At 41.9% G+C, this 22,788-nt stretch overlaps 1 protein-coding gene across 1 annotated transcript; it reads right to left on the reverse strand.

Moving 5' to 3' along the window:
* LOC102190745 (DLA class II histocompatibility antigen, DR-1 beta chain-like) lies at positions 5,170-21,116 on the reverse strand. Its single transcript, XM_018039087.1, has 6 exons — positions 21,005-21,116; positions 12,558-12,827; positions 9,668-9,949; positions 7,738-7,848; positions 7,256-7,279; positions 5,170-6,950 (listed from the first exon to the last, which is right to left on the reverse strand). Exons 1-6 carry the CDS (start codon positions 21,069-21,071, stop codon positions 6,937-6,939), a joined length of 768 nt encoding a protein of 255 aa, XP_017894576.1. The 5' UTR covers positions 21,072-21,116; the 3' UTR covers positions 5,170-6,936.

Here is a 22,788-nt window from a genome sequence, read left to right on the forward strand (position 1 = left end):
CATATCAGATAAAATAGACTTCATGCCAGAAAGATGGCAAGAGACAAAGATGGACATTTCAGAATGGTAAGGGGAACAGTTCACTAGGAAGACACAACAGTTAATGATACATATGCACCTATCATTGTTGCTATTAGTCACTAAGTCGCATCTGACTCTTTTGTGACCCCATGGTTTGTAGCCCACCAGGCTCCTCTGTCCACCGGCTTTCCCAGGCAAGAGTACTGAAGTTGGCTCCATTTCCTTCTCCAGGGAATCTTCCCGACCCAGGGACTGAACCCACGTCTTCTGCCTTGGCAACTGGATTCTTTACCACTGAGCCACCAGGGAAGGCCACACAATAGCACAGAAGTACCAAAATGCACAAACCAAATATTAAGCTATCTAAAGGAAGGGATGGGCAGAATACAATAATGGTAGGGGACTTTAACACCCCACTTTTATCAATGGATAGATCATCTAGACAGAAAGTCAACAAAGAAAAAGTGGCTTTAAATAAAATATTAGGCTAGATGTAAAGACATTCCATCCAAATGCAGTAGAATACACATTCTTCTCAAGTGCACATGGAAAATTTTCAAGAATAGACCATATGTTGAGACCAAAAAAAGTCTCAATAAATTTAAGAAGATTCAAATTATAGCAAATATGGGGCTTTCCAGGTGACACTAGTGGTAAAGAACCCCCCTGCCAATTCAGAAGAGGTAAGAGACACTGGTTCTATCCCTGGGTCAGGAAGATTCCCTGGAGGAAAGCATGGCAACCCACTCCAGGATTCTTGCCTGGAGAACCCCATGGACACAGGAGCTTGGAGAGCTATAAAGTCCATAGTGGGGCACAGAGTCAGACATGACTGAAGTGACTTAACGATGGTATGAAAATAGAAATCAATTACCAGAAGAAACCTAGAGAAGTCACCAATATGCAGAGACTGAACAACATGCTAAGAAGAGCAGATAGGTCAATGAAGAAACCAAAGAAGAAATTTTAAAAGTACCTAAAAATAAATGAAAATTTTAAAATGAAACACCAAAATCTTTGGATGCAGTTAAAGAAATACTGAGGGACACTTATAATAATACAGGCCTAACTCAAGAAACAAGAAAAATCTCAACTAAACCATCTAACATTACACTTAAAGGAACTAGAAAAAGGACTTCCCTGGTGGTCCAGTGGCTAAGACTCTGTGCTCCCAATCCAGGAGGCCAAGGTTCAGTTCTCGGTCATGGAACTAGATTCCACATGCCACAACTAAGACCCTGTGCAGTCAAATAAATATATTCTTTTATTTTTTTAAAAAAAAGGAACTAGAAAAAAGAGTAAATGAATCCCAAAGACAGTAGGAAGCAAATACTAAAGATCTGAGTGGAAATAAATGAAATAGAGACTAAAAAGGCAGTAGAAAGGATTAATGAAACTGAGATCTGGTTCACTGAAAAGATAAATTAAGACTGACAAATTTTTTTTTTGGTAATTGACAAATCTTTAGCTAGACTTACTAAGAAAAAAGGGAAAAGGATTTTATAAATAAAATCCAAAATGAAGGAGGAGAAATAACATCAGATACCACAGAAATACAAAGGATTATAACAGAATACTTTGAACACTGTACGCCAACAAATTGGACAACCTCAAAAATAAACAAATTCCTAGACTCATACATTCCAAGATTGAATCACAGAGAAGTAGAAAACCTGATTGACCAACTACTAGTATAGAGATTGAAAGAGTAATTAAAAACCTCTCAGAAAACAAATATCTAAGAGCAGATGGCTACATAGGTGAACTCTACCAAACATTTAATGATTTAGTACCTATTCTTCTCAAATTATTCCGAAACATTGAAGAGGAAGGAATGCCTCCAACTCATTATATGACCCAACACTACTCTGAGAGAAAAACCAGATATGATACACACAAAACACACACACACAAACAAAATTTATGCCAGTTTCTGTGATAAGCACATGAGCAAAAATCCTCCACAAAATATTAAACTAAATACAACAATACATTAAAAGGATCATACACTGTGATGTGGGATTTATTGCAGGGATGCAAGAATGTTTCAACATCTGCAGATCAATCAATGCGATACACCACATTAAAAACGGAAGGATAAAACTTACATGGTCATTTAAAGAACTGCATGAAAAGCACTTGACAAGACTCAACACATTTGTGATGGATCAAGAAGGAATGGAGATGAGCATGATAGAGGCTGTACCTACGGCACCTCCACAGTTTACGTCATACTCAACTGGAAAATTTCTAGTAATTTTATAAATATGTGCAAATGCCACCACAATCCAGTTTCAGAACATTTCTAACACCCTCAAAGGTTTCCTGTTTATAGTCAGTTTTCACTCCATTCCAAGCTCTAGAGATCTTGCTTTCAGTCTGTAAATTTGCCTTATATAGATGGTTCTTGTACGTGGAATCCTCTGACAAGTAGTCTTTCGTGTTTGACTTATTTCCCTGATAATAGCTCAGTTGGTAAAGAATTCTCCTGCAGTGCAGCAGACCCTGGTTTGATTCCTGGGTCAGGAAGTTCCCCTGGAGAAAGGAAAGGCTACCCACTCTAGTATCCTGGCCTGGAGAATTCCATGGACTATACAGTCCATGGGGTCACAAAGAGTTGGACACAACTGAGCAATGTTCACTTATTTCCCTTAGGATATTTTTGAAGGTCATCCATTTTGCAGCATGTATAACAAATTTTTTAGATGTTTTTCGCTTGTTCTTTTTTTATTGCTAAATAGTTTTCCATTGCATAGATACAATGCATTTTGCTTTTCCATTCGTTAACTGATGGATATTAAGATTGTTTCCAGTTTTGTGTTATAACGACTAATATTGCTAAGAACATTTTCATGTGTGTGTGTGTGTGTGTGTGTGTGTGTGTGTGAAGTATCCATTTTGTTTAAAGGAATGAGTTTGGGTTATTCTTGACAAACAACTTGGAACTCTCTGTATTAATCTAAACCTCAAATGTCCAGGGAGCTAATTCTGGACTCACATAGCAAATAATAGGGCTTCCAAGGTGGCACAGTGGTAAAGAATCTGCCTGCCAGTGCAGGAGATGCAAGAGATGGGTGTTCGATCTCTGAATCCTCCTCACGAAGATCCCCTAGAGTAGGAAATGGCAACCCACTCCAGTCCTCTCTTGGAAAATTCCGTGGACAGAGGAGCCTGGTGGGCTAGAGTCCCTGGGGTCACAAGGAGTCAGACATGACTGAGCAACTGAGCACACACACATAACAAATAATAAGTCAGTGCAAAACAGTGCTTAATAAAATAGATGTATAATAGACTTTAGCATTTTTAAAAGTGAATAATTCCTCATTATGTGTCCTTTAAAAAAATTCCTTGAAAAATATAGTTTTCCTCATAAAATTAAGAGCCAGCATATATTCGAAAATCAAAAAAACAATCCTCCTGCTTATTTGCTTTTGGGGTGGAAGGAAGTGGCTTATGGCTGGTACTTAAGTCTCAGTGTTAAAAAAAAAAAATCCCTGAAATGACACTGTTATTTAAATACCTATCATCCTTCATGAGGCAGTTACAAAAAATACAATCGAATAGACACTGTATTTCCATACTGTAAAATCATCCTCCTTACCTCATGGACCATTTCTTTCTCTTAAAAGAGAAAGATGATTTTAAATCTCTCCTTCCCTTTGTGCATCAGAGGAGGCAGGCCCATGTCACAAAGGTGAAACGTCATTTATGTGAGCCTCCATCGTCATCCATGATCCTCCCAATGTGTGAGGAAGTGGGTCTGCTGGGAACACTAAGGGAAAAGTTTGGTTGCTTCTTATAAAACCACATGGGAAGCAACAGTTCTCTTTTCCTGCCTTTCACATCATTGGTGATGCCATTGGCCTGGTAAATCGACCAACTCTGGAAATTCCCTACCTTGGTCTATCCGTTATGTGAAATAATAAGTTAAAGGAAAATAAAGCTAATTAGATTGGATTCTTCTGCTACGAGCAGCAGAAAGTGTCTTCATAGATATATTCATACAATAGACTCTAGTGCTACCATGTAATTTCACACTACAGGCCTCAAATAAAATGAAACATTCCAATCAGAGAACATTATGACAGTACAGTTGCAACCTTGGGATCAAATAAAACATCACAACTGTATGCACATGACAGACATGATTTATCAAATCTCTACAGGATGATAACCTGTTTCACACAAATAACACATAGTATAATTCAGTTCAGTTCAGTTCAGTCGCTCAGTCGTGTCTGACTCTTTGCGACCCCATGAATCGCAGCATGCCAGGCCTCCCTGTCCATAACCATCTCCCGGAGTTCACTCAGACTCATGTCCATCGAGTCCGTGATGCCATCCAGCCATCTCATCCTCTGTCGTCCCCTTCTCCTCCTGCCCCCAATCCCTCCCAGCATCAGAGTCTTTTCCAATGAGTTAACTCTTCGCATGAGGTGGCCAAAGTACTGGAGTTTCAGCTTTAGCATCATTCCTCCCAAGGAACACCCAGGACTGATCTCCTTCAGAATGGACTGGTTGGATCTCCTTGCAGTCCAACGGACTCTCAAGAGTCTTCTCCAACACCACAGTTGAAAAGCATCAATTCTTCAGCACTCAGCTTTCTTCACAGTCCAACTCTTACATCCATACATGACTACTGAAAAAACCATTGCCTTGACTAGACGGACCTTAGTCGGCAAAGTAATGTCTCTGCTGTTGAATATGCTATCTAGGTTGGTCATAACTTTCCTTCCAAGGAGTAAGCATCTTTTAATTTCATGGCTGCAGTCACCATCTGCAGTGATTTTGGAGCCCCAAAAATAAAGTCTGACACTGTTTCCACTGTTTCCCCATCTATTTCCCACGAAGTGATGGGACCGGATGCCATGATCATTGTTTTCTGAATGATACGCAAAAACAAACTTTGCATTTGCTTGAAAATAATAGATGTGCAGGACTGTGAAGAATTCAACAATTACTTTGTAATAAACTTCTGAATCTATTGCCTACTGTTTTGATTTAATTTGCATTTGAAATTGACTCTTCAGATGGAGTAGGCTTCCCTGATGGCTCAATGGGTAAAGAACCCACCTGCAAGGCAGGAGACTGGGTTTAATCCCTGGATCGGGAAGATCCGCTGGAGGAGGAAATGGCAACCCACTCCAGTATTCTTGCCTGGAAAACATGGACAGAGGAGCCTGGCAGGCTACAGTCCATGGGGTCACAAAGAGTTGGATACGAGTGAGCATGCACATTGACTTCAGATGGAATACAACAGCAGAACCCACCGTCTTCGTAAGCAATTTAATTGCCTAAGCCTGAGCTAGGAGGAAGGCCTTAATTCCTTCTATCATGGTGGTTTCTTGAGCTAGAAGAACCACCATGGTTTCTGAGCCTATCCAACTCTTTTCTATTATTAAAGTCTTTGGAACTTAAAACTATATTCTTACTTACAATTATAGTTCAACAATCTTTAATGCAAGGGTCAAAAAAATTTGATTTACTTTTCCAGCTTGTTATCTATCATATACTTTTGGTCAAATTTGTTTGAATCATTCCAGTTTGCTTTTAGTTTTTAAGCATCACTTTGTTAATCTTTTAAAGTTATTTTTATTACATAGAATATTTGAATGTTCCTCTAGTTGAAACTATTAAATGAAATAAATTCAATGAAGTCTGACTTTCATATTTGTCCCCTTTAATCTATTCTCTCATTTGCCCAAAAGATAACAATTTTTTTTAAGTTCTGCCATTGTTTCTATTTACAAATATAAGTAGATGATAGATAGATATTCTCTTCCTCTATCTTAGTTTTTGAAATGTTATATACTGTACAAATCTCCTAAACCTACTGAAAGTACATTTTGGAGATTATTCTAAAGTAGAGAGCCTCATTTTTCTTCCAGTTGTAGGATATTTTTTTTTGTTTGGATGAACATCCCTGTATTCATAAATTTTCCTCTGTTTTTCAGAATTGTCTCTGATTTCTAAGATGAGATCCATACTGGATTTTCTTGTAACAGACAATAGTTTATCACACACTCTAGGGGGACTCAGAAATGCATCTTTTCCACTAGAGTTGTGGCTTTGTCTTAGTGGCCTTCTGAAACCTACTTACAGGGAGGAATACACCCCAGCCAAAGCATGCACGTCACTGATGTTTATCTGAGAGAGAAAAAGATTTAAATATTGAAGCCCACTATTAGTCTAATTAAAGAGGAGTTCAGGAGTGAACTAACCCAGGATTAGATACTTTGTTTAAAAAATCATGGCAAAGGAGAAAAAAACCCAGCAATATACATTTTGTAACTTTTAAATAATAGCAGATTACTATACAGTGTGTTTATCTTTGAGGTTGCAAAGATGTAGGAAACCACTACCATGGAGGGAATTAAGGCCTTTCTTCTAGCTCAGGAAAACATACCTGAGGACAGAATGCAGAAAACTCAAGGGAAAAACAGGGAAGGGAGCAAGGAAACCTCCAGATCCACAAATGACCAAATTTAGGAATATATGAGAAATAATAACCATCATTGTTTTGTGATGCTACCTGCCACTTCTGTTTTCTTTCTACTTCTTTCCTTGAAACTGTATAAAGCAGATGATTGCCAGTCCATATTTGTTTGCGATAAAAAGTTATAATATGGACAGAAGATGAGATCCAAGGCACAGGAGGCACTAAAGGTTGAAAACAAAGGGGACCAGGAAAGAATGAAGATAAGGTACGGTGATCAATACTGAGAACATCTAGGTCAAATGTGGGAGCCAAGGAAACCAACAAGAAGGAGATTTTCTGCAGGGTCACTCAACCAGGAGCAAACGAGATCCTGAAAGCACTCTTGCTGTGGAGGAATAGGAGCCAAGCAGGAGACCCTTTCAGGCCGTGAAGAAGCTGGGACAGAAGGTTCTTCTTTGAGTGTTACCATCTTCACTTCAGCTCAGGGGTCCTTCAGGAAGCAGAGGACAGTGTCATTTCCAGTCTTACTTTACAAGCAGCATTTCCCCTTGTCTCTGCCTCTCAGAGCCTTCTATTAAAGCATTGCAGTAAGAAGGGGAAATTTTCTTAAGTCTCCTTGGGCTAAAGCCACTTTACAGTTCAAACCTTCTGTTTAGTGGACAGAAGAAGCTTCAGTGTAAACTGCATGATCAGAAGTCAGATCCACAGTCTTTCTGTTTCTCTCCTGTCTTGTCACCTCTACCATCTGCTCTAGGAGACTAAATATGATTCTAAAAGAGAGTTAAAGAGCATTACCTATAGGCTGAAGTGCAGGGTGTCCTGGAAAAGAGGAAGAAAGACATATACTTAAAATATGGAGGTAAATCCATCCCCAAACACAATGTTCCCAGACCCAGAGCACTCTCCTAAGATTTCTCTCACACCACAGCCCACATCACGGATGCCAGGATAGAGAGGAGAACCAACACGAAGAACATGAAGCTTCTCTCACACAAACCCAGTGTAATTTCATCAGCCTTAGTGTCTCTTCCTGCATTTGCCCCAGGATCTCCACCCCAAATTTCATATGTGTTAACCATTTTCTGATCTTTATAGGCCATCACCTTTTATGTTTCAACCATGGCTAATCATGGGCTGTTAATTTCTGGATTTTCAGGAAATTTGAGGTCAACTAAGTAATGAGAGACTTTGTACAGGGTCACTGAACTACGCGAGCAAAGTCATGTTTCTTCTCCCAAAAGCCTGTGAGGAGTATCATCTGCCAACTGGTTACCCACCTTTCTTACTCCTGAAATGGATGAACAGCCCCACACCAAGGAAGAGCAGACCCAGAACAAAGCCTCCAACTCCACTTATCAGCTTCCTCTGAGCAGAGTCAGACTGTGCTCCTAAGAAAAGAAGCTAATTTTAGTCATTTTTATCCCAAATACAACTTCTCTATTTCAATCTTTAAGACTGAGAATTTTTTAATGTATTTATTTTTTGTTTTAGTTGAAGGATAATTGCTTTACAGAATTGTGATGGTTTCTGCCAAATGTCAACATGAATCAGCCAAAAGTATATATATGTCCCCTCCCCCTTGAACCTCCGGCCCATCTCCCTCCCCATCCCACCCCTCTAGGTTACAGAGCCCCTGTTTGAGTGCCCTGAGTCATACAGCTATCTATTTTACATATGGTGATGTAAGTTTCCATGTTACGCTCTCCATACATCTCACTCTTTCCTTCCTTTCCCCGTCCCGTGTCCATATAAGTCTGTTCTCTATGTATATGTCTCTACTGCTGCCCTGCAGAAACTTTCATCAGTACCATCTGCCTAGATTCCGTATATATGTGTTAGTACATGATATTTCTCTTTCTCTTTCTGACCTACTTCACTCTGTATACTAGGGTCTAGGTTCATCCACCTCTTTAGAACTGACTCAAATACATTCCTTTATATGGTTGAGTTTCTGCCAAATGTCAATTTGTATATACGTACACTGTATATATGTACCACAGGTTTTTTATCCATTCATCTGTCGGTGGAGATCTAGGTTGCTTCCATGTTCTAGCTATTGTAAATAGTGCTGCAATGAACATTGAGGTACACGTGTCTTTTTAATTTTGGTTTCTTCAGGGTATATGCCTAGTAGTGGGATTTTTGGGTCATATGGTGATTTTATTCCTAGTTTTTTAAGGAATCTCCATACCACCTTCCAAAGTGGCTGCATAAGATTGAGAATTTTTTACTAAACTTTTTATTTTGTATTGCAGTATGGCTAATTAACAATATTGTGACAGTTTCAGGCAGACAGCAAAGGAACTAAGCCAGACATATACATGTATCCATTCTCCCCCAAGGGAAAAGGAAATGACATCCCATTCCAGTATTCTTATCTGGGAAATCCCATGGATAGAGGAGACTGGTGGGCTACAGTCCATGGGGTAACAAAGAGCTGGACATGAGTTAGCGACTAAACAATAACAATTCTCCCCTAAACTCCCCTCCCATCCAGGCTACTACATAACATTGAGCAGACCTATTATAAGACTGAGAGTTTCGAGAAGGGGGAAAGAAGGCTGTCCTGGTAGAACTAGAATAACTGGCAATTCCTACAAAAATTTGTCTTAAAAATCACACAGAGTAGCTTCAAGATTCAGGCACTGAACTCATTTAAACATTGCAGTCTTGATATAAGGGCACAGGACTTCAGTATTAGATAGATGAGGAACCTGGGACTGAATGAGGTTAAATTGTGGTGACAGAACTAATAAAGGGCACAGCTGAGGTTGAACTCCACCCGTGTCAGGAAGATTTCTACACTGTAAAGGATTCACCTTTTCTCAGATTACAGTGAACAACTCAGAGCAACAGTGTCGGAAGTACAAGCCCAGCCTGAGGCAGGAGACTAGTGCCCAGGTCACAGGGTGACCAGGACTTGAAATTTCATGGAGGCTCAGACCAGGGACACCTCTTTTCTCCTTGTCAGGAAGAAATGCCTCCCCAGGGGTGTGTAGGTATTTGGAGAAACTATGCCAAGATATCCGTAAAGTATCAGAGGATTTCTATCACGGGATAAAGGTCTCCCCCAATAACCTCAGCTGAAGAACAGGAGAACATGAGAAAATGAACACATGGTGAAGGGAGAGGAGACACCTGACACTCAGGGGAAAACAAGCCCCCTCCACGGTGGGTGAGGAACTTAGCAGATAGAGAGCTTCTCACTCCATTCCACTGTGAGAGGGCTCGTCCGGCTGGGGTGCTCCACTTGGCAGGTGTAGACCTCTCCACCCTGAGGAACTGTTTCAAGCATCACCACGGTCTGGAAGGTCCAGTCTCCATTCTGGATCAGGCCTGTGGAGATCACCCCAGCCTCCTCTTCGTGGCCGTTCCGGAACCACCTGACTTCAATGTGGCCTGGGTAGAATCCATTCACAGAGCAGACCAGGAGGCTGTGGTGCTGCAGGGGCTGGGTCTTTGCAGGATACACAGTCACTGCAGGCTCCACTGGGAGAGAAAAGGTGGAGGAAATCAGTGAGCAAGACGAAGTGAGTCTCCTTGATTGGTTGCCTTTCTAAACCAATCACCAGAGCAGACTGCAGTCTCAGGTAAGCCAGACAGGCCATTCGGCCCAACTTTAGGAGCTAGTACTGTGAGCCTTGGCTTTAATTCTTACAGCACTGGCCCACTAGATTTGAAAGATGTTGAAAAAATATGTGGGTGTGTTTCATAGTGTGAAAAATAATTCACTGTTGAACTGAAGCATTGACAAATCTTTCAAGGCATACAGTGTATTGATTAAAAGCATGATTTCTGAAGCCAGACAGCCTGGATTAACATCCAGGCTCTTCCTCTTAGTGACTGGGAGAATTTTTACATTTCCATGTGCCTCAGCTTTCTATCTATAAAAGCGGATTATTATCCTAATTTACCTCTCAGCGCTATGTGAGGATTATTGCATGTAAGGTATGTAAAACAATAACTGGAACTTGGCCATGAAATTAAAAGACGCTTACTCCTTGGAAGAAAAGTTATGACCAACCTAGATAGCATATTGAGAAGCAGAGACATTACTTTGCCAACAAATGTCTGTTTAGTCAAGGCTATGGTTTTTCCAGTGGTCATGTATGGATGTGAGAGTTGGACTGTGAAGAAAGCTGAGTGCCAAAGAACTGATGCTTTTGAACTGCGGTGTTGGAGAAGACTCTTGAGAGTCCCTTGGACTGCAAGGAGATCCAACCAGTCCATTCTAAAGGAGATCAGCCCTGGGTGTTCTTTGGAAGGAATGATGCTAAAGCTGAAACTTCAGTACTTTGGCTACCTCATGTGAAGAGTTGACTCATTGGAAAGACTCTGATGCTGGGAGGGATTGGAGGCAGGAGGAGAAGAGGACGACAGAGGATGAGATGGCTGGATGGCATCTCCGACTCAATGGACGTGAATTTGAGTGAACTCCGGGAGATGGTGAAGGACAGGGAGGCCTGGCATGCTGCGATTCATGGGGTCGCAAAGAGTTGGACACAACTGAGTGACTGAACTGAACTGAGTCTTCAATATATGTTAGCTATTGTTATCCTTGTTTAATTGAAGAGAAAATATGAATCAAAGTGTCGATAAATTAGGGAACAGCAGTGGGGTAGGTGTGGATATAGAACATGAAGTCCTGGGAAAGCTGTCTCCAGGCACTCACATCTTAGAACACCTCAGAATGGTTCCACCCTGGGAAGAAGGAAAGACACAGGTGATTCTTTAAGTCTATGAGTTGAATCCCAAGAAAAACTTGAGTCCTGAAGGAGAGGTAAAGCAGGAAGGAAAGTCACTAATTAAAAAAAAGAAATTCTTTGACTTTCCTGGTGGTCCAGCGGTTAAGAATCCACCCGCCAATCCACCCATTGTGCAGGGGACACAAGTTCAATTTCTGATCTGGGAAGATCTCACATGCTTCAAGGAAACTAAACCCGTCCCACAACTACTGAGCCCAAGTGCTGCAACTACTGAGGCTCCCACATCCTAGAGCCCATGCTCTGCAACAAGAGAGCCCTCTGCAATGAGAAGCCCATGCTCTGCAACTAGAAAGTAGTCTTTGTTCACTGCAACTAGAGAAAGCCTACACGCAGTAAGAAAAAGCCAGCACAGTCAAAAATTAATTAATCTTAAAAGAGTACAAAACTTAAAATTTCTTATAATTGTATAACCCCAGAACCAGCTCCAAACCCGCCCTATTCTGTTTCAAGCAAGATACTGGGTTGCTTTTCAGAGATGAAAGAACAAAACCATGAGTCGTGCAGCTGAAGCATGAGCAAAGGAGAAAATATGGACCCAGAAGCAAAGTTTCTCCCTGACCACAGAAGCAAAAGACTCAGATATGAAGCAAAGGGTCCATCATCCAGGAAGATGAGGTGCTGAAGCTCCTGTACCACAGCTGACCATGAACGTCCAAGTTCCAGAGCCCTTTGTTGGGTAGCACAATCACAGACACCTCAGTGCCCTCTCCTCCTCTCTAACCAACTAGAGGGTTAGTCACTCGGTCGCGTCCAACTTTTTGCGACCCTCTGTAGCCCGCCAGGCTTCTCTGTCCATGGAATTCTACAGGCAAGAATACTTGAGTGGGTAGCCATTCTCTTCTCCAGAGGATCTTCCCCAGCCAGGGATCAAACTCAGGTCTCCTGCATTGCAGGCAGATTCTTAATGTCTGAGCCACCAGGAAAGCCTAACCCCCATCCCAGTCAGTATTCCTCCATATCCCCTTCCCCTTTCTGCCACCTCACCTCTCCCACAGCCTGCTACCATCTTTCCTTCCTGCATCTGTCCCCCACCCCTCTTACCCTTTCCGGTCCTCTCAGACTGCCGGCCCCTTCCCCTGCCACATGCTCTCGCCCCTCTCACAATCACACACTGACAAAATCACACACTGTCTCCCCGACAGCATGTGAGACTCCCAGTCTCATCCTCTCACAGCAACTTTCCTAACTTGAACTTGCTCACAATCCAGCACTCACCTGGACTCAGCCTCTGTCTCTGTCCTTCTCTCCGTCTCTCTCTCACACACACACTCCTGCACACACGCACACACACACACACAACCTCCCCGAGGCCACCCACCGGCCTCGCTCACCTCGGCGCTGCCTCAGGAAGCTACCAATGCCCTGGTAGTTGGATCTGCACACCGTGTCCACCTTGGCCCGCATCTGCTCCATGAAGTCCTTTTGCTGGTTCCAGTACTCGGCGTCCGGCCTCCCCAGCTCCGTCAGGGCCGTGAACTCCCCCACATCGCTGTCGAAGTGCACATCCTCCTTCGTGTTGTAGATGTATCTGGCAAAGAACCGCATCCGCTCCAACCCGTTGGAGAAACGACACTCACCCTTAAACTGATGCATGAAAAGGGCTGTGAAGAAGTGAAAGATCTCATCACTTGGAGGGCTCCTGGAAATGACTGACTGCAACGCCCACCAATGGGCGGGGGAGAAGCGGGTCGCTAGGTGAGGAGGGAGCGCTAGGAACTCCTTCACTGGCTCCACCGGCGCCCCTAACTACCAGCACTCATGGTTCATCTTTCATCTGCAGGGTCAAGCCAGATCATGGTGATCGGTTAAGGCCCCTCTGATCCTAAGCCATGTGGGATGCAGTCAGCTCTGCACTTGGCTGGAGACCTCCAAGCCTGAACTGGGCCAGGATTTACCCCATCACTTCTGCCTCCTGAATGCTTTCACCAGAAAAACACTCACTGCTCCTTCCTCTCATCCCACAGACCTTCAGCAGTTCCTGAAACACTTCCTTACCTGGTGCTGACCTTGTGCCAGGCCTGTGCTGCTGCCCTGGGAATCCAAAGAAGGAAAAACAGACCTCTTCCCTACCTCATCTAGGAGCATAACATTTAGTGAGAGTGATGGGCGAAACCCAACCACATAAGAGTTAATTACACAAGAGTCAGAATTGTCAGAAGAAAAGTGAGGAGTTCTAGAAGAGAGAATAATTACATTAGGGGGGCAGAGAATTTGACTCAAATGATATTTAAGACATGACATGACACAAATTTATAAATCAACTATGAAAGTGAAAGCCACTCAGTCGTGTCCAACTCGTTGCAACCCCAAGGACTGTAGCCTAACCTCATTCGGAATAGAAAAACAAACATTTGATACAATGTGTGTGAGCTCAGTCATTTCAGTCCTATCCTATTCTTTGCGATTCTATGGACGGTAGCTCGCCAGGCTCCTCTGTCCATGGAATTCTCTAGGCAAGAATACTGGAAGGGGTAGTCGTTCCCTTCTCCAGGGGATCTTCCCAACCTAGGGATCAAACCCAGATCTCCCACATTGCAGGCAGATTCTTCACCAGCTGAACCACCAGGGAAGTTCATAATCAACTACACTTCAGTTTTTGTTTTTGTTTTTTAAAAAGATGTGACATGAAAGGTTAGTTTTAGATGGGCTGAAGGCAAGAAGTGTGTGTATGTCTGGGAGAAAAAGGAGGCATATTTCAAGTAAAGGTAGTAGCATTTGTAAAGGCTTGAAAGAGATGATGATTTCTGCAGCAATCCAGAGGAAAACTTCTCACTAAAAGCACAGAGAGTGAGGAAGCACGGTGAAAGTTTTCACTGGAAAAATCACAGAAGCCAGGTTCTTAAAAGTCTTATAGTTGATGTTGGAGTTTTGAATTTATGGTAAATGGGAAACTTTTGAAGAATTTTAAGGAAATTAAAACCATGATCCCAATATACTTCTACCTTTCCTTTTTGGCATTTCCAAATCCAGACAGCTCTAAAAACCAATTTATTTTTTAAATTTGGTGACAGAACTCTCTTTTCAAATCTGACCTGATTAGGTAAGAGATCAAATATGTCTCTTAGGTGAGGGTGGCTATTCTGCACATTGTAGGCTGTCTACCAGCATCTCTGGCCTCTACTCACTTGATGTCAGAAGAAACCCTCAGTGTAACAACCAAAAATGGCTCTCAGTTCAATTCAGTCACTCAGTCAGGTCTGACTCTTTGTGATCCCATGGACTGCCCCACACCAGGCCTCCCTGTCCATCACCATCTCCCAGAGCTTGCTCAAACTCATGTCCATCAAGTCGGTGATGCCATCCAACTATCTCATCCTTTGTCATCCCCTTCTTCTCCTGCCTTCAATCTTTCCCAGCATTAGGATCTTTTCAAATGAGTCAGTTCTTCCTATTAGGTGGCCAAAGGATTGGAGTTTCAGCTTCAGCATCAGTCCTTCCAATGAATATTCAGGACTGATTTCCATTAGGATGGACTGGTTGGATCTCCTTGCAGTCCAAGGGACTCTCAAGAGTCTTCTCCAACAACACAGTTCAAAAGCATTAATTCTCAGGCACTCAGCTTTCTTTATAGTCCAACTCTCACATCCATACACAACTAATGGAAAAACCATAGCTTTGACTAAACAGACCTTTGTCGTCACAGTAATGCCTCTGTAATTTAATATGTTGTCTATGTTGGTCAGAGCTTTTCTTCCAAGGAGCAAACATCTTGTAATTTCATGGCTGCAGTTAACATCTGCAGTGATTTTGGAGCCCCCAAAAATAAAGTCTGCCACTGTTTCCCCATCTATTTGCCATGAAGTGATGGGATCAGATACCATGATCTTCATTTTCTGACTGTTGCTGCTGCTGCTGCTAAGTCACTTCAGTCATGTTCGACTCTGCGGGACCCCATAGATGGCAGCCCACGAGGCTCCCCCGTCCCTGGGATTCTCCAGGCAAGAATACTGGAGTGAATTGCAATTTCCTTCTCTGAATGTTGAGTTTTAAGCTAACTTTTTCACTCTCCTCTTTCACTTTCATCAAGAGGTTCTTTAGTTTTTCTTCGCTTTCTGCCATAAGGGTGGTGTCATCTGCATAACTGAGGTTATTGATATTCCTCCCGGCAATCTTGATTTCAGCTTGTGCTTCATCTAGCCCAGCATTTCGCATGATGTATGCTGCATATAAGTTAAGTAAGTAGAGTGACAATATACAGCCTTGACATACTCCTTTCCTGATTTGGAACCAGTCTGTTGTTCCATGTCCACTTCTAACTGTGACTTCCTGACCTGTATACAGATTTCTCAGGATGCAGGTCAGGTGGTCTGGTATTCCCATCTCTTTCAGAATTTTCCACAGTTTATTGCAATCCACACAGTCAAAGGCTTTGGCATAGTCAATAAAGCAGATGTTTTTCTGGAACTCTCTTGTTTTTTCAATGATCCAATGAATGTTGGAAATTTGATCTCTGGTTCCTCTGCCTTTTCTAAACCCAGCTTAAACATCTGGAACTACACAATTCATGTACTGTTGAAGCCTGGCTTGGAGAATTGTGAGCATTACTTTGCTGGCGTGTGAGATGAGTGCAATTGTGCAGTAGTTTAAACATTCTTTGGTATTACCTTTCTTTGGGATTGGAATGAAAACTGACCTTTTCCAGTCCTATAGCCACTGCTGAGTTTTCCTAATATGCTGGCATATTGAGTGCAGCACTTTCATAGCATTATCTTTTAGGATTTGAAATAGCTCAACTAGAATTCCATCACTTCCACTAGCTTTGTCCGTAGTGATGCTTCCTAAGGCCTACTTGACTTCGCATTCCAGGATGTTGGGCTCTAGGTAGGGATCATACCATCATGGTTATCTGGGTCATGAAGATCCTTTTTGTCTATTTTGTGTATTCTCGCCACCTCTTCTTAATATCTTCTGCTTCTGCTTCTGGCTCTAGATATTGCCAAATACTCGGGGTCAAGGAGTTGGGGGAAGGGTTGGTGATCTGTCACTGGATGAGTTCAACTAGTATAAATCATCTGAAAATATGTGGTCAAAAGCCACTGCTAATTATAGTATACTGAGAATTACATTAAAAGTTTTGCCAATATTTTATCTGTCGAAAATGTTGTTCCTATATGAAATTTCTATTTTTCAAGAATCCACTCCCAATGAAGAGCTATTTTCCCAGCAAAATAAATTTGAGTATGACTTACTTATTTCTTTGCCTCACCAGACAATTAAAAAGACATACAATGTATTTTTCACATCATCTTCCTTCTTAATTTCCCTGCCACTTGTCCACTACTTATCTATATTAGTAAGCTACAACTATAGATATTTCAGTCCTATTCAAAGCTCCAGTTAACTCATTTCTAACTTTGCCTCCTACGCCCAATAATACCAGTGTTATTGGTATTAATAATACTGAATTACTAGCCTTGGCCAGATGTAAGACTCTCATTTCTGCAGTCAAATACCCTTAGAAAGTACTCATCTCACATGCTAGCAAGGTAATGCTTAAAATTCTCCAAGCCAGGCTTCAGTAATACATGAACTGTGAAATTCCAGATGTTCAAGTTGGTTTTAGAAAAGGCAGAGGAACCAGAAATCAAATTGTCAACAACCGCTGGATCATGGAAAAAGCAAGAGAGTTCCAGAAAAACATCTATTTCTGCTTTGTTGACTATGTCAAAGCCTTTGACTGTGTGGATCACAATAAACTGTGGAAAATTCTTCAAGAGATGGGAATACCAAACCACCTGACCTGCCTCTTGAGAAACCTGTATGCAGGTCAGGAAGCAACAGTTAGAACTAGACATGGAACAACAGACTGGTTCCAAATCAGGAAAGGAGTATGTCAAGGCTGTATATTGTCACCCTACTTATTGAACTTATATGCAGAATACATCATGCGAAATGCTGGGCTGGAGGAAGCACAAGCTGGAATCAAGATTGCTGGGAGAAATATCAAGAACCTCAGGTATGCAGATGACACCACTCTTATGGCAGAAAGTGAAGAGGAAGTAAAAAACCTCTTGATGAAAGTAAAAGAGGAAAGTGAAGAAGTTGGCTTAAAGCTCAACATTCAGAAAACAAAGATTATGGCATCCGGTCCCATCACTTCATGGGAAATAGATGGGGAAACAGTGGAAACAATGGCTGACTTTATTTTTCTGGGCTCCAAAATCACTGCAGATGGATATTGCAGCCATGAAATTAAAAGATGCTTACTCCTTGGAAGGAAAGTTATGACCAACCTAGATAGTATATTCAAAAGCAGAGACATTACTTTGTCAACAAAGCTCTGTCTAGTCAAGGCTATGGTTTTTCCAGTGGTCATGTATGGATGTGAGAGTTGGACTATAAAGAAAGCTGAGAGTCCGAGAATTGATGCTTTTGAACTGTGGTGTTGGAGAAGACTCTTGAGAGTCCCATGGACTGCAAGGAGATACAACCAGCCCATCCTAAAGGAGATCAGTCCTGGGTGTTCATTGGAAGGACTGATGTTGAAGCTGAAACTCCAATACTTTGGCCACCTGATTCGAAGAGCTGACTCATTGGAAAAGATCCTGATGCTGGGAAAGATTGAGGGCAGGAGGAGAAACAGACGACAGAGGATGAGATGGTTGGATGGTATCACCAACTGATGGACATGGGTTTGGGTAGACTCTGGGAGTTGGTTATGGACAGGGAGGCCTGGCATGCTGCGGTTCATGAGGTTGCAAAGAGTCGGACACAGTTGAGCGACTGAACTGAACTGAACCCTTAGAAAATGAGAAGGTTAGAAAAAATAACATTCTCATACAGACAGCTTATAGAAAAAGAACAGGGCCTCAGACTTTGAATACAGGCCTTCACTTAGATGACAGCAGAGAGGAGTGTTTTCTGGGTCAGACTAGGTCCACTAACTATTTAGGAATTCTCTAACACCTTCTTGTCACATGACAAAGTTTGAAAAGAGCAAGTCACACAACAATCTTCCCAAATCTGTTCACTTATCTTTACTGCTGTCTCTGTCACCACCACTGTAAGTGAAGCCACAGGATACCTGCCCTGTAGAATTCTGCCATGTTCTTAAATGGTGTCCTCCACTCCACTTGTGAACCTCTGGAGTCCAGTCTCCACGTGGTAGCTAGATTATTTTTTAAAATAAACACACTGACTCTCCTTATAATCTCTCAGTAATTTCACATATCTCTATAAATAAAAGTCAAAGTTTGGGTCATGGGGGCTTTCCTAGTGGCTCACTGGTGAAGAATTTGCCTACCAAATCAGGAGACATGGGTTCAATCCCTGATCAGGGAGGATCCCACGTGTTGTGGAACAATGAAGCCCGTGCGCCACAACTATTGAGCCTGTGCTCCACAGCCCAAGAGCCGCATCTACTGAAACCCGTGTGCCCTAGAGCCTGCACTCGGCAACAGGAAAACCCACCACAATGAGCAGCCTGTGCACCACAGCTAGAGAAAAGCATGCTCAGCAACAAAGACCCAGCAGAGCCAAAGATTTTAAAAGTTCTCATCACAGCCACCAGAGCCTAATATGATTTGGCTCCTACTCTCCTCTCCAATCTCGTCTTATTTCACTGTCCAACCAGCTTGCTCTGCTTCAGCCACTCTAATCTTCATTCTGCCCCTTAAACACAGCAACCATCTTCTCACATTTCGGCCTCTCCTCTGCTCCATCTCCCTGGGACACTTGTCCCTAAGATCCTTCACGAGTCTGGCTTCTCATCGTTTACATCTCAGTTGACTGTCAGTGTCTCAGGGAGAGCTTCCTAGACGCTTGAACTGAAGTCAGGTGAATGCAGGTCTCTCTGCTCTACAACCCTGAAGTGTTCTTTCAGCACATTTATTGCTCTCTGAAATGATTTTCCCTGCTAAGTGTTTATTGAGTTGTTGTCTTCCTGTCCCGCCATTAGGTAAGCTCATGACTGCAGGGGACTTTCCTAAGTTACTGAAATAGAATTCTCTGAGCCAAGAACAGAACCCAGTATATAATAGTTGCTCAGAAAAAGACATTTGAGTTCAAAATGAACAAACCCAGTGTTCTGGAAATGGGTCTTTGTGTGACTCCTGGAAGGCAAGAAAGAGCTCAGCTCCAAAACTCCTTTTTTTTTCCCTGTAGGCATATGATATCCTTTCCATTTCCTGTGGGGAATTCAGGCAAATTTCCTTTTGCTCCTCCTACTAGTTGGAAGAAACATTCACAAGAGAGGAAAAGGTAATTTTAAGATTCAGGGAAACATTCATTAAGTTTCAACTCATCCAATTGATCTGTTATAGTGCTGAGGGTTTGTGCAAATTTTTTTCTCTAATGGGGATTTTTTTCTAATGGTCATGGCATAGTTTGAGGAAAGAATAGGGAAGAACCAGAAAGAAGAGGACACCAAACATGACTAATTAAGGAAATTAAATGGCATTATTAGTGAACCTACGAGGTTTGGGGCCAATATCTGATAAGCCAATGAGTTCCCTTGACTTGCTTCTTGACTTTCAAGCAAGAAGGATGGAAACAACCTCACATTCTCAGGACCCTTCTCAAGGTTTATGGTTTGCCATATGAAAATGCTGATATTTGACTACTTGTAACTTACAAAAACAGAATTTCCTGTAATTTATTCTCTACTAGCTGAATCCCTTTGCATGTTCTCAGTCCAGAGAATGGGGAGATAGAGGAGAAACTAATCATGTAGAAAGATTCAAAATAGATTTATAAAGAGCACTAACCTGTATCAGGTTTTCAGAAGATGCCATAAATTCTTTAAGGCGCTTAAGAACATCCTATGGATGCTCCTTATCTACAGAGTCATTCCAAGTAGTTAAAGATCCCTGGTTTAGCTCCAGGATGCTTTACCCAGGAGAAAGAGAGAAAATTAATGCCAACTTCTGTCAGAGAAGCTCCAGGGCAGGGATATAGGCATTTTAAACATTGTGGTTCAGGAAGATAGGAAAAGATACAGTGAGGGATGTCCTTTGATACATTCTCACATATTAGGAAGAGACAGCAACATCATAGACTCTGTTAAGGACATACATAGTATCTTCCTAGGAGAAAGAAAGTGGAAGTGAGGTCACTCAATTCTGTCTGACTCTGCGACCCCATGGACTGTAGCCTATCAGGCTCCTCCGTCCATGGGATTCTCCAGGCAAGAGTACTGGAGTGGGGTGCCATTGCCTTCTCCAGGAGATCTTCCCAACCCAGGGATCGAACCCGGGTCTCCCGCATTGCAGGCAGACGCTTTACCATCTGAGCCACCAGGGACCATTCTAATTCCACGAGAGTCCCTGTAAATTTTCAGAGAAACTTTTCTTTTTTCTGATATGTGTGTTGAGTGTGTGTTTTTTCGTGTCCAACTCTTTGTGATACCATGGACTGTAGCTCACCAGGCTCCTCTGTGCATGGAATTCTCCGGGCAAGAATACTGGAGTGGATTGCCGTTTCCTCCTCCAGGGGATCTTTGCAACTCAACATAATAAAGGCAATTATTCTGACTTCCTTACTTGTAAATCCTCTTAAGATCCTTAGAGGAATGGGTTGTAAGACTAGAGAGGTTTTATTGGAGGAGAAATGAGAAGACTTATCCCTTGTATATGGAGTTACCTTAAGCAGCACTCAGAAGGCAGGCATCCAAGGCCCTTTTCTTGTGGAAGGAATGAAGGCTCCATGTGCTAAGGACTGGTGATGACTGAAGAGAATGTCACAGTTTTTAAGAGATGTAGTCTGGACACAGAGACAATGGTAACTCCCTTCCTTCTCCCACCCATAATAGCTCACCCTCCCCTCAAAGGTGTGCACTTACATTGGGTTTCCCTGGCCCAAGAGAAGGGAGGGCTGAGCACCATCAGTAGCACTGCCAAAGCTGCCATCCAGTGAACCACAGACCATCATCCAGGAGGACAGAGTGTGAGGGAGCAGCTGAGAGTCACCCAGGGAGGACTAGGACCCTCTTCAACCCACGTGGCCAAACAATGCTAGCCAATGAACTCTTTCTTCCTGGGCTGGATGATCTCAGTGTTAGAAAAACCAATCAGCATCAGAGATGGAAAGCATCATCATTTGCTGGTCAGAGATTCAGGACGAAGGTCCTCTTCTGAAACTTGGAGTTTTCTCCATTAAAAAGATTATTTTAACTTAGTACTTTAAAGGTTTGATCTGTTATAGCTGAGATATCTCAATTGGGGCCCTCTCTTGCGCCAGTTCTGTGCTGGCCACTGGCGTGTCACTCGTTTGAGCCTTTTAGGAAATCTTTCCTCTTACTCGCAATACTTTGACAAATGTAGGTGTGAGTGTATGAGGAACTGAGGAAGTGGAGAGAAAATTGTTGCATTTTAAGAGTCCTATGATCTCATCCTTTTTGCATCATAATTTATTGTTGTAGATTTGGGGAAATTACTGAACTTGTTGAAAATGAAGCACTTTGATTTTTCAAGTATTTCAATTCTGAAAAATGCTGTGATTCTGTGGACAACTGAAAGAACAGTGTCCCTGGTAACAGAATTATAACTGTTGTATGGAGAGTATAGACTGTACCTCCTTACAGATAAGATTGTCTCCAATAAACTGCAGGAAATTAAATATTAGTCAATAATTCAATGCAAATGAAAATGTCTTCAGGTTTGTCCCTGATATTATGATTGACTTTAATGGCACCTCCAGAAAACACAGAGATAAAGGGGGACTTATATCATGTGACCTATGTGGAATGGAGGGTCTTAAAGGTATTTTTTATAGCATGTTATCTAACAAGGTAATAAAACCAACTGCCCACATCACAGTATGCAGGAGACTGAGAGATGGACAAAGGACTTCAAGTCAGCTGTTGGCGTGATAACTCAGCTTTAAAATGTAATATCTTACCTTAAAAAAGTGTTGAGTTCCTTATTCCTGTTTCCCATTAGGATTTCCTCATTTTACTGGGGATATGTCCCTTATTTATCAACTTCTCTTACTTTATCCTAAGAAAAGAAGACTGCTAATGAATACATTACAGAGTGTTTAGAAAAGAGAACACTATGGGAAAACTATGAATTATATCTTTTGACATAATCACATAATTTTAAGCATATAAATCTATATTAGATAATTATTGCACATTATTTTAGAATAAATGTAATATTTCAGATTTAGAATGGACTTTAGAGGCCAACTATCTAAAGTTCAGCATTAATTTACACTCCACCCCAGTTCTAATAAGCATTTATCCTTTATGTGCATTAATAGTTCTAGCGATAGTACTCACCATTTGGCAATAAAATGACTATAATTAATTGAGCAATTTTTGCTCTCTTTACCTTGTACCCAGAATTAGCAAGGACCTTTTTATACATCGTTTTGAAATATAATTCTCACATCGTTTCAGGGATTTTAGTATTCCTTCTAATCTTGCAAAAGAGGAAAATTATGCTTGGAGGTTAAATAAGCTTTGCAAGGATACAGGAGTAGAAAATGGTACATTTCAGACTGAACTAAGATATATGTGACTCCAAATAACACAAGCTCAAATATTGGATCGTGAGTGAAGTTAAGTGAAAGTTGCTCAGTTGTGTCTGACTCTTTATGATCCCATGAACTATATATAAGCTG

The sequence above is a fragment of the Capra hircus genome, chromosome 23 (assembly GCF_001704415.2).
Source record: "Capra hircus breed San Clemente chromosome 23, ASM170441v1, whole genome shotgun sequence".
Lineage (NCBI taxonomy): Eukaryota > Metazoa > Chordata > Mammalia > Artiodactyla > Bovidae > Capra > Capra hircus.

What these genes read in the sequence shown, in the direction of transcription:
- LOC102190745 (XM_018039087.1), bottom strand. Translation starts at nt 21,071, where the DNA reads ATGGCAGCTTTGGCAGTGCTACTGATGGTGCTCAGCCCTCCCTTCTCT. An exon ending in CCCTCTCACAGTGGAATGGA is followed by an intron (nt 7,849 to 9,667) that starts GTGAGAAGCTCT and finishes TTCTTTTCTTAG; the next exon opens with GAGCACAGTCTGACTCTGCT. An exon ending in CCATTTCAGGAGTAAGAAAG is followed by an intron (nt 7,280 to 7,737) that starts GTGGGTAACCAG and finishes CCTCTTTTCCAG; the next exon opens with GACACCCTGCACTTCAGCCT.